Source organism: Ascidiella aspersa, chromosome 7 (genome assembly GCF_963924565.1).
Source record: "Ascidiella aspersa chromosome 7, kaAscAspe10.2, whole genome shotgun sequence".
In the NCBI taxonomy this organism is placed as follows: domain Eukaryota; kingdom Metazoa; phylum Chordata; class Ascidiacea; order Phlebobranchia; family Ascidiidae; genus Ascidiella; species Ascidiella aspersa.
The window spans coordinates 31,501,998-31,518,532 of NC_139453.1; the positions used below are offsets into that span (position 1 = coordinate 31,501,998).

The 16,535-nt window shown below is 34.1% G+C and overlaps 2 protein-coding genes across 3 annotated transcripts in view; both read right to left on the reverse strand.

The window, feature by feature from the left end:
- LOC146139003 (uncharacterized) overlaps window positions 1–6,234 on the reverse strand; it is a 39,349-nt gene extending 33,115 nt beyond the window's left edge. The window contains exon 1 of the mRNA XM_083393576.1: window positions 6,098–6,234. Coding sequence (XP_083249702.1) covers window positions 6,098–6,164 — 67 coding nt within the window. The 5' untranslated portion in view covers window positions 6,165–6,234. The remainder of the gene's footprint in view (window positions 1–6,097) is intronic.
- Window positions 6,235–8,252: 2,018 nt separating this feature from the next.
- LOC146139004 (arginyl-tRNA--protein transferase 1-like) lies at window positions 8,253–15,547 on the reverse strand. 2 transcript variants are annotated; one of them, XM_083394287.1, is made up of 12 exons: window positions 15,407–15,547; window positions 15,014–15,082; window positions 14,495–14,632; window positions 14,102–14,215; window positions 13,735–13,806; window positions 13,197–13,283; window positions 12,509–12,621; window positions 11,945–12,073; window positions 11,659–11,691; window positions 10,907–11,082; window positions 10,307–10,521; window positions 8,253–9,704 (listed from the first exon to the last, which is right to left on the reverse strand). In XM_083394287.1, exons 1-12 carry the CDS (start codon window positions 15,498–15,500, stop codon window positions 9,430–9,432), a joined length of 1,515 nt encoding a protein of 504 aa, XP_083250413.1. In that variant the 5' UTR covers window positions 15,501–15,547; the 3' UTR covers window positions 8,253–9,429. The 2 variants fall into 2 exon arrangements, with proteins under 2 accessions (XP_083250413.1, XP_083250414.1); XM_083394288.1 differs by having other exon boundaries at window positions 12,509–12,608; window positions 13,181–13,283.
- Between the last annotated feature and the right edge of the window lie 988 nt (window positions 15,548–16,535).

Genomic DNA, 16,535 nt, shown 5'->3' on the forward strand with positions numbered 1-16,535 from the left:
ACTACGCGGTTAATTTGTGTTGCTAAAGACAGAAAAAATGTTTACCGCGGTTTCACTGTACTAAGATCAACTTGAACTGTACACCGGAGATTTACCGAAACCTGTCGGTCTATTACTGCCAATATATGGCATATGTACAAATAAGCATTACTTTTTTAAATTTAAACAGAACTTACACTAGTCTTTTATAATTAGCAAATAAGATACCCCGGAAGCTTATTAGGGACAATCGACATCATTTGGTCTATTGAAGATATTGTCAGTATTTGCGTGACAATTGTAAGTTAGAAAGACTTGAAATAACACTAACTAGTGGAATTAGCTCTTTTTTTTGAAGCAAAACAGTCAACCAATTCGATACAATAGGAACAAACTTGGATCGGTGACCATCGGCTTTTGAAGGAATACCAAATTATTCGATTTATTACTGCCAGAATGCCCGTATATTGGCACATATATTAAATTGTACGTGGACTTTAAGTTAAATTTGAACAGAATACAACCTGTGTACATTTATCGTGAGTTCGGCAAATAAATTCGCCGAACTTTTTAAAAGACTTTGGAAAGAAGTCAAACTAAACAAGTTAACCAATAGATTGAGAAACAATATTTAAATTTCTTGGAAAATTTTATGTTATTATACAACTTAAAACACCAAAAAAGATTTTAAATCTGGATACAAGCAGTACTTAGTCGTTCTAAATCTGCATTATCGCGCTGTGGCAAGGGAGTCCTTTTCAAAATATACAACACTGTGCAAATACAGGCTTCTCCTGATAAGACAATTAATGGTCGGTTCTGAATGGAATCCCGTGTCTGACGAGAACCAAGCAAACAAATGGAAGCGACGGTCTGCCTTCATTATAAAGCACGTGTCCGATACACGCAAAACAAACCGGCATTTCGCTTAAAACCTGGGGTTACAAGCACAAACATAACGCTTCAAGCAACTTATAATGGGGTTTGGGACAAGATTTTTAAAAAGGATCATGTTTGCTTTTCAATTTTCTGGCTTTAAAGTAAATCTTATATAAAAACGAAAAACGATTAATGGTTTACAAACATATAAGCTGCTCTGTTAACTTTTTTTACCCAAAATATTTTGCGAGGGATTTCAATTTTTACAGCGCCATAACAATAAAAAAAATATAAATATTCTTCTTTATAGGTTCTCTAATTATAAATAATTCTGAAGTTACAAAAACAATACGATTTGCTTTTAAATACACAATGTTTATTAAAAGCGCCCGCCCTAAAAGACAAGTTGTTGTTTTCCTCAAATTTTGAACATGACAAACAAGATTGACACAAGTAGTAAGTAGAAGTAAGCACAGGTTTGAAACTTGAGGTGAGAATAAAATGGTGGGTTATTTGAGTTTTTACGGGGATTTGCACAAGAATCGCATTACGCAATCACAAAAACATCAATTTCCACTTCTGAGTTAAATCCTTAAGTTTAAAAGCAAAGATGTGTTTCAAGACAAGTCTAGTCACCTTTGAAATCACCCCACAATCTACATTTCTTTCAGGTTTGTCAGGGTTTTAAGAAAGCAACTAAAACGTGATTGTGTCTTGTCGATAGAAATCGACTTTTCAATTTGCTGGAATCGAATTGTCGTGAAGCAGGTAAATGTTTTCACTCAGCAATTAATTATTGATGTCTAATTGCTTTGGTTCAACTGCAAAGGTGGGTTTCCTTGTAAAAAAAACAAGCGCAGATGGAAATTATTAATCGGCGAAAAGAATCACCTGGAAAATAATCCCACATAATCAGATTCCAGTAAAAAGTTACACAAAAAAATGAGAAAAAATTGGCATTTCAATCGGGCCACGATCTTCAAACAAGACTTTGGCGAAAAAAGTTGAGATAAAAGCAATTTGCCGCGTCACCTGTGAAGCGAAACCTCTTACGCTAAAACGCTTTTCATCTTTAAAATTCGATTTTCTCGCCGCGAATTAATTTCCAGGTAGGAACAAGCCAAGCGGAACGAAACGCCAGCCATTGATCGAGTTTTATCGATTCTTACGATCAAAACTTGCATCGGGGACAAACCGACCATTCAATTTCGACTGTGACATCACAAGGGAGCACGATATAAACCTCAGTGACTTTTGATTTAATTAGGACGAGTTCCAAGTTGTGCCAAACTTTAAGTTGCAACCTCGAGCAAAGATGTCTGACGCTTTGCATTATTCTCAAAAAATGAATGAAATTAAAAGTCATAATGTTTTTCGAGCAAAAACGCTTTGACGCTAATGACTAAGTAAGCTTCATTTGTAAAACGCTGATGTGGACTGCAAACCATGGCTTGGCTGTTAATAATAATGCATAGAATCGGCACCGATACAAGCCTAATATATCGGACACCTGTCGATACTTCACTTGTGGGTATGGGATTGGATCGGATATTATCCAAGCATCGGGCATCCCTGGCCTTAAAACCTTAAATCTTTGCTAGAAAACCTCGCTTTAAGTTCGGATCAAGCCCGGGTCAAACCTCGTCCCCCGCGACCACGGAGGCGCCAGACACAATCGTACTGTTTATGACGTAACAAGCCTTAATTCCAACTCGCTTTCCCAAGGGCGATGTTGAGCAAAGTTTGACAAAATTTCGAGTTGTTAAAACAATCGGTTTATCGCGTAATAATTGATACAACAATGCTCATTGTTTGCAAAACAATGCTAAGCCGATTTCTGTTGTTTACTTCTAATAAACAAACCGCTTTATTGCTCGGCAAATTTGCATTGTGACGTAACAACCAACAACAAAATCAAATGTGGAAGTCGCACGCGCCAAAGACAAACACAGCATTCTGCAATTAACAGACGGCTTTGTAAACTTGATTGTTTCGTCACAAGCTAGCATGAGAGTGAGTGTGACGTCATAAGGTGCTGATTCTCACGACATAAAGGGCGGAAAGAAATTGACACGTGGGTATGAATGGGTGTGAAAGTTGCGATTCACAGATCGAAGGTTCGGGCGTTCAGAACCTCGCTGTAAACATGGGGAAGTATTTGGTGGTAGAGGACGACCAAAGTATGGCAAGTACAGCACAAAACAGTGTTGTTGTCGGTCTATTATAACAACTATTGACTACGATCCATTTTAAAAAGGAAACCAGTAATGTAGTTTTATTTTTCTAACTCTTTAAAATGAAGATATTATTAATAAATAGCACCCAGACATTACGGTGACTCATTTATTTAACGATAGACCAATATTTTCGCATTTGTTATTTTAAAACTAGAATTTAAATCAACCTAAGTGTTCGACAATTCTTAATAGATAACCAGAAAGCAAAATTTACATCAATGTGTTAAAAAAATACCCTTGAAACTTTATATTGTCATCCAACTATCTAAACAATGTATTTATAAAGACACAGCAAACGAACTCGAAAGCTAAAATGGTCGAAATTAGCGCGATATCTTTGGATTACCAGGTAGTTGTGGGTCGGTTGGTTGCCGGCCAAACTAAGGGGTTAATAGCCCGAGCAAATGAGATTAGGAGCTATTGAGGCTCGCTATAGCGTGTTGGGGAATGGAGGGCCTTTGTGCATCAACTATTTAGAAGTTTATCGCTTCTAATATCACCACAGGCCTCACTTCGTCATCTGAGTGGGAAGCGCTGGTGAATAAACCAGTTGTACATGTGTGTGTGTTTGAACATGTAAGTTGGAATATTGTGCAGCGATATGTTTACAGTGGGTATAAGTTTGTTAAGTTATGCGATATTCCTTAGTAATACGTAAGGAAACCCGTTGGTGTCTTAATCATTTATAAATGTTGCTTAAAGCGTTAGATAAAATAATAATAACGGCTAAATAGCGGAGTAGGCGGTTACTGGTCGAATTCTGCAACAGAAATCATCCGAACTTTTTGTTTAAGTGTTAACTAAAGTGATAACAACGGGTTTATTTGTTATACTCAGCTTGTTAAAGTCAAGTCAAAATTAAACCAATTAAAATTAAGATTAAATTAAACTAACGCAAAGATGTCAAACCAGAGTAAACACAATCCACAAGTTCGACTTGGTATTCTCAAGCCACAACAGACAACGCATTCGTCAAGCCAAAATACCGCTCGGTCGCAAAATTTCACTCGAGTCCAAATGTTGCTCGGTTTATCTTCTGGCACGTTTTGGATCAAATGTCCAACATGCATTAATTATTAAATAAGGTAAACCAGGGGGGTATTCAGGGGGTGGCAGATAGCAGCAGATGCTGCTGTTTGTCAAAAGAAATACTGGGAATAAATAAAGTGGAATGACTCATATTCATAACAGAATGCACGGATATAATTTCCAAAAACGTGAATAATTTTGTGGAAATTGTTTCGAATAAATCTCCCAATCACAAAAAAAATTGAAAAAACGAGTTTTAAAAATAAAAAATGCCCCTTTTTATATGTCCATATATAGAATAAAAAAATCTCTTTTGTTACAAGTTATGTTTTAAATACAATGCGTTCTTTATAAAACAATAAATGGCTCAAGACATTGATTTGTAGACAGTGTTGTAGTTTAATTGGTCAAAAATAAACTGTTTTTCAAAAAACGTCTAGTCTCACTTCACGGTTGTTTCACTTAGAACCAAAAGCAAAGCCTCATTGGAACATGTCTAGGTTCGTGATTAATTGTCACCTGTTGGTAATTATCACAACAAGCCAAAACACGGTTGATATTTTGGTGCGTAACAATAGACCGCGATAGATTGCGCCACTTTTAGCAAACACTTGTTTTTGTGCTCAGACGTCTGGAAGGTTGAGCAGGTTTTGCAGAAGCCTAAATAAGATTGATGGACGCAAACACGACAGAACTGGCCGGGTTTATCGGCCGTTTAAAGTGGCCAGGCCTAATTTTTTAACCATATTTAGCGCAGTATTTGCACTTTTTAAGACAATACGTAAAAAATAGCCACTTTTCATTAAAACAGCCAAACAAATAAATTTTTTGTTTAAATAAAAACTTTGAAAAAGTGTCATAAGAGTGGTTTAAAAAGGGTTCTGGCTGATTATTAAGTGGGCCGTGTAAATGACATCATCAGCAAAAGCAGGTCCAAGAAGTTGGAAACTGCTGAAAGAAGCTTGAGCTATTCACGGAGCTTAACACGCTTCTCACACTGCTTGGCGCGTTTCACGAGTGTAGAGGGTATAGGCGGGTCGTGGGTACGAGTGAACGCATCGCCATGGTCTATAGACAAGCATTTTTTGCCCTAAAGATAAGGCTGGCGGTGTTTATGGCTCGCTAAGGCTTGCTGGGGGCTGCTCTGGTGAGATTAAGCCGAAACTAAACAACTGAGTGATCGCTATCTACTTCAGGAAACTGATATTTAAACTAAAGTTAAGTTGGAGTTTGATTTCGTCGACAAAAAAAGTATAAAGATTATAATGTTGTCAAACTTATCAGCGATTTTTAGCTCTTTAAAAAGCTAGTCGTTTTAAAATGAACACACCTGAAGCGTGTCATATATATTTGCAACTACAGTAAAAAACGCAGCGAAATGTAAAATCCGCCGAATTTTAAATTTCAAAGCTACTAAAAGTTATTTTTAAAGAATTAACATTGAGTAGCGCGTTTTATAACAAAGTGCAACGTTGTACAAGTTTCAGCATGTAGAATCCAGCAGCAGGTAAAGTTTCGCATGTTTAGAAATCAAACTGCAATTTGAGCCGCGCGTATTTGAGGCTTCTAGGCTTGGTCTTTGGCCTTGGGCAATACATGCGAACGCCTGCCTTAATCCGTTAAACCTATAATTTCAATTCTATCAGCGCACCTTAAAAAAACTAAACACTTCAAACTTGCTTGGAACAATTGAAACAAACGAGCTGTTCTAGATTTGTTGTTTGTTTATTTCGCCATTGTCTGCGAACAAAGGGAGGCGAGTATTCACGTGGACAGCTGAACTTTCAAAAAATCAAATCAATTTGAAATCAACGTCAAATCTTCCAAAAACTAATAAATCTATTTTTTGCGCTCGTAATGCAGTTATAAAACAGACATACAGCGATAAGGTTCATGAGCTTTTTAACTAAAAAACAGTTTAACGCGATCCATGAAACTTTCACAAACAAACAAACAAACAAACATGAACTAACCTGCAGCTTTAGTTCCATAAAGAAATAGAGAAGCCAAGTAGAATAAACCAATCCAAATCGTCTTCATTCTAATTCGCCAGCTTAATCTGGCCCCGTTCTACTCACTGCATCTAAACACTAGTGATCGACACAACCATTGTTTCGTCACACAGCTACCTCCTTTTTTCACTCATCTTCTCGTCGCGCTCCCTTGCACTTTCGTTATGCTTTGTTGAATTTTCGCCGAATTCAGAAGACCTGGCACTGTGGCGACACCTTAAGGAATTATTTTTGTTAAACCTTTTCCGTCAGTGAATTGTTCAACGACCAAAGTTAAAAACTGGATTTGTTAAAATTATCGTGAAATATTTTCAATTGATAAATACATTTAATTCGAATTACAAATAAAAAGTTATTATGTGGAAACGGATGGTCGGCCATTCAACAGATTTACTTGGTAATCTAGAAATATTTCTTTACTTCAAGGTATCGCTATTCGACTAAATTAGTGCCGCTCAATCCACGTGCCTTGAAATATCTTATTCTGCGTAAAACTGAAAAAAGGATAATTTACAAGTTATTAGGCTGAGAGCAATTTGTAGAATATGGTAATTGTAATCACTGAACAAACATGAAAGATTTAATTTGAACAAAAAATTTGATAAATGCCAGTGGTTAAAATAAGCCGGAACGGTCCAGAACGGCGATTCGATAAAAAGTGTAATTTTTTTCAGGCCATCCCGCTATAAAGGTTACTTTGTTTCCCCTTATGACGTAACTTACAACGTTATCGATGCAAATTTCACGCGGTCGGCTAAAACATATTTCATTGTTCCAGTAAGAAAATTGGAGGAGCTAGTAGAATAATTTTCTGAGCTGGTCTACAATTCTATCACAGTTATTAAAGCAACGCACATTATTTGGGTTAGAGTGCGAGTTAGCGTTTGGGTTAAGGGTGCCTATGCAATAGTAATAAATAAATATAATAATACTTGACCCACCCTCACCCAAACACTAACCCGCACCCTAACACAAATAATGTGCGTTGCTTTAATAACTGTTTCAATGCTGTGGTAGGATTGTAGACCAGCTCAAAAAACTGTTATACTACCACCCCTGATATTTGGTACAATCAAACTTGTTTTTAATAGAGTACTGCAATGACGTAATGCCGAAGCAATGCCAGCCTATCGCAAAATAAATTAAGTTTTGAATAAATTAAAGTTTACCAGATTATTGTTGTTTCCAAAAGATAAGGCACTATTAACTATTTTGATATATCAAGCACTACACAGTTGTGAAACGTACTTATTATCTCACATTCAATTTGCGAAACGCAATAAACACAAAACCTGTTGCCAGCCACTAAACACCGCAATAAACAACTTTTCACCCCACAGTTGCAAAAGATTGCACTCAGCTGTTTTAAAGCAGCCCTATTCTGTTTCAAATAAACATTTAATGATATATAGCTCTGTGGCTGATAAAATCAAGGTTTCTGCCTTCTGGTAGCAATTAAAGTAATCTAGCGCTGTACTCTCCACAATCCTTGTAAAACTGAACATCTTGAACTACAGTTTGTTGAAACAATCGTCGCATTCTGATTTACAATGGAGATAGTGACATCACAGTACGATATTTCAAGTTAACCATTAATTTTATTTTCATGGGGAGTATTTATAATGCATTTATTACATCAAAATAATAAATACAAGCAAGGTTCAATAAACTTACTAATTTTCAATTTGTAGTTCGGTTTGTTTGTGCTTTATACACTAAATCGTGTATAGGCATTTTTTTAACACTTACAATATGGTAGGCCTAGAGTCAGAAAGAAGAACACAAGCTATTTGAGCAGATTTTTCGGTTATAACGACTTAATTCAAGAGTGATTGTGAAACAATTTTTTACAGGAAATGCAATAAATGTTACCTTTCTAATTTTGGGGGGTCTTCTATGCAGAATATTACCCTGAAGGAAACACGTTTATTAATTTAATTGGTTTAACATTTATTTTTAATTCCAATGACTTCGACTTGTTATTTATTGAAGATGACTTGTTGGACTTTTAAAAAAATGACTAGTTTACAAAACACTTTTGAAAAACAAAGAAACGATGACTTAGAAAATTATTGGAATATTTTTTCCTCCAAACATTTCCACAAGAACAAGCTAGTTTCGCTGCATGTTGTAATTTATTGAAACCACGAGCAACTAAGTGCACAAAATGCGACAAGTGGAAAAATGAAGCCCAGAGCGCAAATCTACAACGATTCGTCGGCAAACATAAACCTCTCAGTAAAAGGCAGAACACAAAGTAAAGGAGAACAACTTGTATCTCAAAGTATGTTAATATACCGGGAAGCATTTAGTAAGACTAAAATGCAGTTGGACAGAACTTCATTACATAAAATAAAACTCTTTGTAGATAATTGCAAGTAAAACATAAATCAAACTTATGCCAATCAGTTTATTTTTAATAAATGTTTCAAAACAAGGGTTTTAAAATAACTTCGAAATAAAAAAACAAAGATTGGCGGATCGCAATTTCAAGCACAATCAGAAGATTAATGAGCACAAAAAACATGGTTTGACCAGGAATTAATATTTATCACTTGTACGTTTAAGACAGGCGACACTATGTTTAAATAAGTGTAAAGTGTAAAGTGGATTGCTTGTTGATTGGTGGTAAATCTAGTGTTAGCACCCAAGTTTAATAACTTTAATAATTCACACAAAATCACTAAGGGAGGCAAAAAACTGCCTTCGGCTGCAAAACGCGAATCTCAAAAAAAAGTACAAAAGTGACATTTAACTTTGAAGACAAATATTTTAGTGAGTGGCAAAATGTGGCTTCAAGGTTTAATATTTGAACAAATTGTTTGATTTTTCAAGAACGCTTCAATCTGTTTTGTTTCAAGATGTCTTAGAAGGTTTTTTAACTTGCATTATCCAGAATAATTAGGTGGGGCAATAAGTTGGGTCGAAAATGCGACTTTTACGACTAGTAGTATTTTTTTTAGGGATTTGGGTAAAATTAGTTTGAAAAACAATTTATTTGTTTTATGTTCTTCAGAACTGCAACTTTTTGAAAAAATACACCAAATATTTAAATTGAACCTAAAAAAAAAAAAAAAAAAATCATTATACATTCAAGAAGTTTTCCTAAATAAGACAAAAGTTTCCAAAAATAGCCAAAAGCACCCTTAAAATGCCAAAGATTTCTATAACAATATAATTTTTTCACAATAAACTTTAAAATCCCAAAAACTCCACAAAAAGCTTAAGACATCCATAAATAATCCAAGTTTTTTCACAAAATACCACAAAACTCTAGAAATAGTTGCAAAAGCTCAGTAATAATCCTCAGCTTCCGATCTGAAGAGCAGCATCCTGGTGGCACATTTCTTGCCCGCCATCTTCGCGTAAACCCTGATCTTCTCACTCTCCTCTTCTTTCTTTGCCTCCAGTTCCTCAGGAGTTGGAGGACACAGCTCATCCTTGCGGAGAATCCACCATTTGTGATGTTGGTAATCAACGTAGCGGGTAGGCACTCGTCGGTACAAACACAAAACATCGTCTAAGTTCTCCCATTCACCATCCAAGTCCTTATCGTCCGGGGAACCACCTAAAGGGGAATTTCGGACATTTTTTTATAAATTGAACATAATTACACAAACATTAAGTGATGATGATACAAGTTCGTATCGAAACGTCTTAATCAAGATGCTGTCGATCTACTCGACCTTTTTGGCTTTGCAATTTATTATCAAGCTACATTACAGATCCGTGCATAGTTGACCTATAATTTCCTTAAACTAACGTTTATTTTGAACAAAATACTTGCTTTTGTGTGCTTAGTAAAGGTTGTGTATTCATTGAATAACACCAAACCAAGAACTTATTCTGTTTAGTGCCTTATCTTAAGATGAACACAATTTTAAAAGTCATGTTTTAAACAACTAATACTTTATTTTAAATACAATTACTTGCTTTTGTCTTAATGGTAAATGTTGCCCAACCAGTTTCGGCGAAATAAAAATAATATTTATATAAATAACCAAATTTTTCATTATACTTCATCAGAAAATAAAGCAAGATGCATGTGTGCATTCCAATATTTGTAAATTTTTGGATTTTTTGCAGATTGTAAAACAACGAGTGAAAAACTATCAAATTGTTTACAAAGAAGCAGGTTTTATTGAAAATTAGTTGTTTAATATTACCCACCATCGAGCACATTGAGCCTTGCATATTTAGTTTTCTTTAGAGTTTCGACGCATTTTTCGGCCAAAACCCATCGGTAGGTTTCTGGGCAGAGTATCTCGGATCCAAAGAACTTCAGTTTGTATCGCATCTTCTGGCAGCTCTCGACGAAGTATCCCATGCAGTAGTATTCTATGCTCGGGCACAAGTCGTGGAACTTGCGGGTGAGAACGAGCTCGCTGCGCAAAAACAGGTTATAATTCACAAAACATGAAAATAAATAAGAGCAATTAGGGGTTTAACAAAAAGAAAAACATCTTTTTATTGAGTTGACAAAATAAATTTTTAATTTTTATTATACAATAATAATGTTGCAGAAAGATTCAAACTTAATTAAGGTTTAATTGTTAAATTAGCATTATTTCTGAAGAATTTAGGTTCTCCTTATAACGTAACTAAAACACAAAACTTACAAATAGAAACCAAATTTTCGATTATCAAACAAAAAATAGTAGTGAATGAACACAAGTTTGTAAATATCTAATCTAAGGTTTAAAATAGGTCAAATAAATAACATTTGTCTTTTTTAATTTAATCCATATTTTAGTTATTACAACAGTTTACCTGAGGGCGGTGTAGACACCTAGTGAGAGGAACCCGTAGTCGGGATTGTAGTAAACGTATACGGATGAGATGTAGTTTGGCAAGATATCGAGCACACCGACAGCTATAAGCTCGTCGTCCAGCCAATATTGGTTGTGGAACGACCCGAAGCCTGGGCTGAATAACCGGTCTTCAGCCTGTGGGGGTGAAAAGTGTTTGAGGGTAAATTTGAGGATCATGTTTATAAGTTGTTTGGGGTGGGATTCATGGCTAGGGATGTCCAGTAATATTTCAGTGGAGCTGATACTTAATGCAAAGTGTACAATTTAGCCATTTTTCCAATACAAAATAATTTTTATGCTTTAAGAGCTAAATTTTTAATTAAAAAAAATTTATTGGGAAAGTTTGTTGGGATTTTTTAAGCAACCTGTTGGAAGACCTTTTAAAACTAGACCAAAAGTTTGTATGTGGTATTTAAAAACTCGGTAAGGTTGTAGGCTTGCCTTTTTTTGACATTTTTAATTTTTCAAGAAATATTATTTTTAAAAACTTTTTTGTATATATTTTTCTAAAAATAAACATTTCAAATTGTACATAAAATTGGGTCAATTTGTAATAAGTTTGTAAGGTTTTGGGGTACAATAGTCAGGGTTGGTTTATTACAATTTTCTTTAACACAAAAATCACAATTTACAAATAAAAGTCATAGATTTAAACTTACTCCACAGCTATGTAATAAACAAAACATATTTTACGGAAAAACAAAAACTTACATTGAGTGGAGAATCAACCAGAAACCGACTCCACTGAAAAACAAAAAAGTAAAATGTTAGCAAAAACACCAACTACCTAGGTGTTTTGTAAAAAGAGGCTTCTTTAAAACAGACCCAAAGTTTTTTGTATGATAAAAAGCATAATTTAATTTTTAACACAAAATTTTTGCAGAAAATGTGAACTAAATACACAATTGATCACAAAATAACACGTATATCGGTTTATCTCAGTTTTTAACTTATTATGAAGCAGTTTTTACTAGTCTTAGCTTATTATGATGGCAACCTGTTTGTCGTGGCAGTCTGATGGGTGATCACCGTGGATTGCCATCTGGTAACGTTTGTAGATCTCGTACGACTCTTGCTTCGATTTCGAAAAATCGTGTGTCCTCGGGCTGCTTTGAACCAAACGAACCTAAGACATTGGAATATTACAATTAAACCACTTTACATATATGTGTATTTGTAACTGGGATAAGTTGCTTAATCTTCAAAGCTATGCAGTTTACAAATTATAAATAATAAAATCAAGGGCCTGCTTGTCTGTTCAATAACTAACTCAACTATGTTTTTATGCCATCCTGAAATGTTGTACAATTCATGCGGGCCACCGTAGTTAGAAAACAAAATTATATTATTGATAGAACAAGGTACAACCAATTAAATTGGCACTTTTTTTAAGTAAACATAATGGCAACAAAAGGCAATCCAAATTGTAAACTATAAAATTTGCCACAAGTGATAAAAAAGTAAAATTTTAACAAACCACAAAAATAAACCTACTTTAAATATTTTGTACAAGCCCAACTTAAGACCAAATATAAACTTCTATCCATGTTATAACACCCACTTCTAGTTTATGCTTTGCGTTCTCAGGTGGGTTTAGATGAGGAAGAAGTTCTTCGAGACTTTTCTCCTGGGAACCAGGTTTTGGTTTTACTTCAGATGTGCTTGGATCAACACCTTTACAATATACACAATATCTTGAGAATGAATCTTAAACCAAAAAAAAAACATTTCGCTACATATGTGTATCATCAATCATAATCGGTTAATATGTTGTTATCATGATACATTACAGATCCGTACATAGAAATTATTAGTGATGAAAAATAATATAAGTCATAAGCTAAACTGGGGTCCATGGACCCCTTGCGGTAAATTAGTGTTAGGGGTCCATGAAGGCTTAATTGACATATTAGTTTATATTTAAAAAGTAATCATTTTTCCAAAGAAAGCAGTTTAATTAAAAACCAAACGGTTTTGCACTGACTGTAATTAGACTCCATTTCACTTTCACAGTTTTTAGAACGAAATCATTAGATTTATGAAGTTTATTGTTTTTGAAAAAATATTTGTTTGTTTGGAGCTTTCTTATATATTTTTTATTACCTACTTTTATTCAAACAAGCAAATAATAATTACTGATAGTGTTTGAAATCCATTAGGTGTGAAGTAAAAACAACAAATTTACATGTTTTGGATCTTTTTAACTTTAATATGTTGTACTTGTTATCAAAACCCAACGACCAATTCACCTTTTTTCTGCAGCTTTTCTTTCTTTCTTTCCATTCTCAGTTGTTTAGCTTTCTTGGGTTTTGGTTTTGAAGGGTCGGCGCCTTTTCCTGGAAATAAAGTTCTAATATTAAAATGTTAGCAAGGTACATTAAGAATATGAAATGTCAAGTTCTCAAAACACATTGCTATAATGTGATGTGTGAGCGATAGATTTATATTGTGATGATGAAAAAGTGGAGTAAAGCTTCATTTGACCGACTTGAATTATTTTAAGGTTTCATGATGTAATTAACGTAAGAATGCAAGACATCTAAAGGCAACAAGTTTTGAGTAATTTATTAAGACATTTTATTTACTGTACAAGTTAAAAAAGTAGTTGGTGCGAACATTACAAAAAAGTTTAAAAAAAAGAGTTCAATAGTTTTAATTGAAACATCAACAGCAGAATGCCTAACTTTGCCAGAACTTGTCACAAGCTCAACCTGCTGGGATTAGTAACATAAACATTTCACAATATGTGTGATACAATGTTGGTACAACAGAATGTACGTAGATCACCTTTTGCTGGTTTGGGTTTATCCACAGTTTGAAGTGTAGAGGTTTGCATAGAATCACTGTTGCCTTCTACATCTAAAAAGTATTACAACTTTACAATGAAATTAAAAATAACAAAGTAAAACCATAGCTGGAGTCTGTGTGTTTGAGTTTAAAGCATCGTTGTATGGTGCAGTGGTTTTAACAAATCGACAAGGTTATACAAGTTTACTTTACAATCACATATAAATGAATGTAATGCAGGCTGTGGCAAAATTTTGTTTCAAACGAGCATAAATCAAGTTATTCAAAAAAAAGCACCAGAAAAAAAAATTTCAAAACCCTGAATCAGTTTTGCAACATCGGTAACTTTCAACTGAACATATTTTACCTGTACTTTGCGCAGGAGTGTCGTTTTGTGCAACATTGTTGACGTTATCATCAGGAGGGTCGTGGCTTTGTCGAGCTTCACAACTCTTCTTCCAGTTGTCGATATCTTCCTGACCTAAATGTAAGCATTAGACTGTCATAAATACTGTTACTTGATTACAAAACTGTTTAATGTAAACATGAGGTGGTTTATATGTTCGACACTTTGTTCCAATAGTGACACCCATATATCCGTTAAAAGTAACATGGTCTTCAAAGTTAAAAATATATTTTTCTCGGTTAATACTTCAAAACTGCTTTTGCTTTAAGTTCTATTACCTTGAGTTGTTTACATACTATTTTTCAATGAATAGTAAGTATATTTTTTAAATAAAAGGTCAACAAGTGATTTTACCTCCACTGACGAGAAACTGCCTCATTTTTCTCATAACCTTCTTCTGTGATTTTGATGGTTTGAAGTTTTTGGCATGGCAACGGATGCCGTAGAGAGGACAGCAAGTGACAGACATCGTTGGCTTGTAGCAATACTGGCCTAAACATTGGAAATAAACAAGCACTTAACCTTAACTGGATGCTCAGAGATGATTTACTGTAATTAATGTTACATTTAAAGGGATTTTGTCGTGAAGAGGATTTACATTTGAGAAAAGATTGATTGTAACAAACTGAGAGTTAACATGCATTTAAAGAATTTCATTGATTTCTATTAGTTCCCGAATTTCAACCAGTTTAATCCATAACCAGGGTATTTATTTTGTTCTAATACAAGAATAACACTAGTGGATTGCCAGGTGGACGTTTGCTTGAAATCTTGATGCCCAGACACCAAGTGTGGGGTTGCGAAACTGTGGTTTAATATGGATCACGGCACACGGGTAGCCACAAACACAAATCGGGACACACACGAACTTACCACTGCGTCTCCATCCACGGTCAATGAGTCCTTGGTAGTCGACCACATCCAGACTGTGAGCCCACATTCCTAAACGACAAAAAACATTAATATATAGTTGTCATTTATTGACAGTAAAAAAATGTCCAATATAGGTTATGTTTTATTTTTGAGCACAACAAAAAATGAAATATTTCGTTCTCAAAATATTTTTTTTAAATGTAGGTTGCTTACGATAATGATCAATTCAGATCGATTTCAAGCAATTTTTTTTATGCTGCCAGCTCCAGACAAAAAGAAGCAGAACTACAGAGCACAGAAAAACTACAGTAAAATTTTAAATGTCATTTTTCGATTGCTTCTTTATTAAAACTAAAAAGCGAAAGAGTAATTAGAAAAACACTTGGTATGCACCTCTGTTGAACGACGTAGTTTTGCTTTTGCAATATCCACATTTATAACCTTCATGGTCGTTAAAATATTCAACTAAGGTGTGATCGTTCATCATATTTACAGAAACAACGTTAAAATTTTATAAAAACAAAAACCTTATCTGCAAATAAAAACACAAGGTTACGGATTAAAAACTTCTAATTAAGAAAAAAAACGATTTTACACAACAAAAATATAATTTTAATCTGCTAACTACATAAATCACAAAAACACACAAAGTTTTAAAAGTTATGTTAAAATCAGAAAATGATCGTACTTTTATACATCAACTTTGAATAGTTGATTTTGTCCTTTCTGGTAAATTACAGCCACAGCCTTTAAAGGAATTATAATTTTAAATTAAGAAATGTTATTTTAAATATGTAATTAAAATTTAGTTTTAATCCGTAAACTTGGGTTTTTAGTTTGTGTTCAAATTACTAACCGCTGTTCGATTTACCGCCATTCTTAGCGCAATATCCACAGAATCGACCTCCCCTCGTTCCCCTAAATTCCACGATGGAATATTTTCTGTGACCCGGCATTTCATTAACCTTGGAAACGAAACTCCATTAAATGAAACTTCTGAAACAAATCAAAACGGAACTATTCACAACCCTTTTAACACTTGTTATTTCGTGCGCATTAAACGGACAACTTTGTGTCTATACGAATTGTTTTGTTGAATTTAATTTATAAATAATCATTTGTTTTATATTTTGTAGTTTATTAAAGAATATATTTGATAAAAAGCGAAAAATTGTAATATTTTTTTAAGGTAAATTACGACCTTTAAAGAAATATGATTTTATAAAATAATTTGCCACTTTTACGTCTACAAAAATGTTGTCTTTAGTATTATGTTAAAGTAAATAAGTAAATTATTTAAACTGGGAGTTGGTCATTAATCATACAGTACCCGACATTCACAAATGTTACTAAGGTCTAGTATTAGCAAAAACGAATTTAAACAACGTTGTATAACCTTAAATTTAATCTGCCAACATAAAGTTAATTTAATTTTGGCAACAGATTTTTGACCAAACAAAATAAAAAGTATTAAACAAACTCTAGTTGAGTAGATGTAATATGTAAAATGTAAATTTTGATT

Bases quoted from the DNA above. Each gene is read 5' to 3' on its own strand.
- LOC146139004 (XM_083394288.1), bottom strand. From the start codon at position 15,500: ATGATGAACGATCACACCTTAGTTGAATATTTTAACGACCATGAAGGT. The intron at 13,284-13,734 runs GTGATCTACGTA...CTTTATTTCCAG, and splicing joins TAAACCCAAACCAGCAAAAG to GAAAAGGCGCCGACCCTTCA. The intron at 12,074-12,508 runs GTGGGTGTTATA...CCAATGTCTTAG, and splicing joins ACGCAAAGCATAAACTAGAA to GTTCGTTTGGTTCAAAGCAG.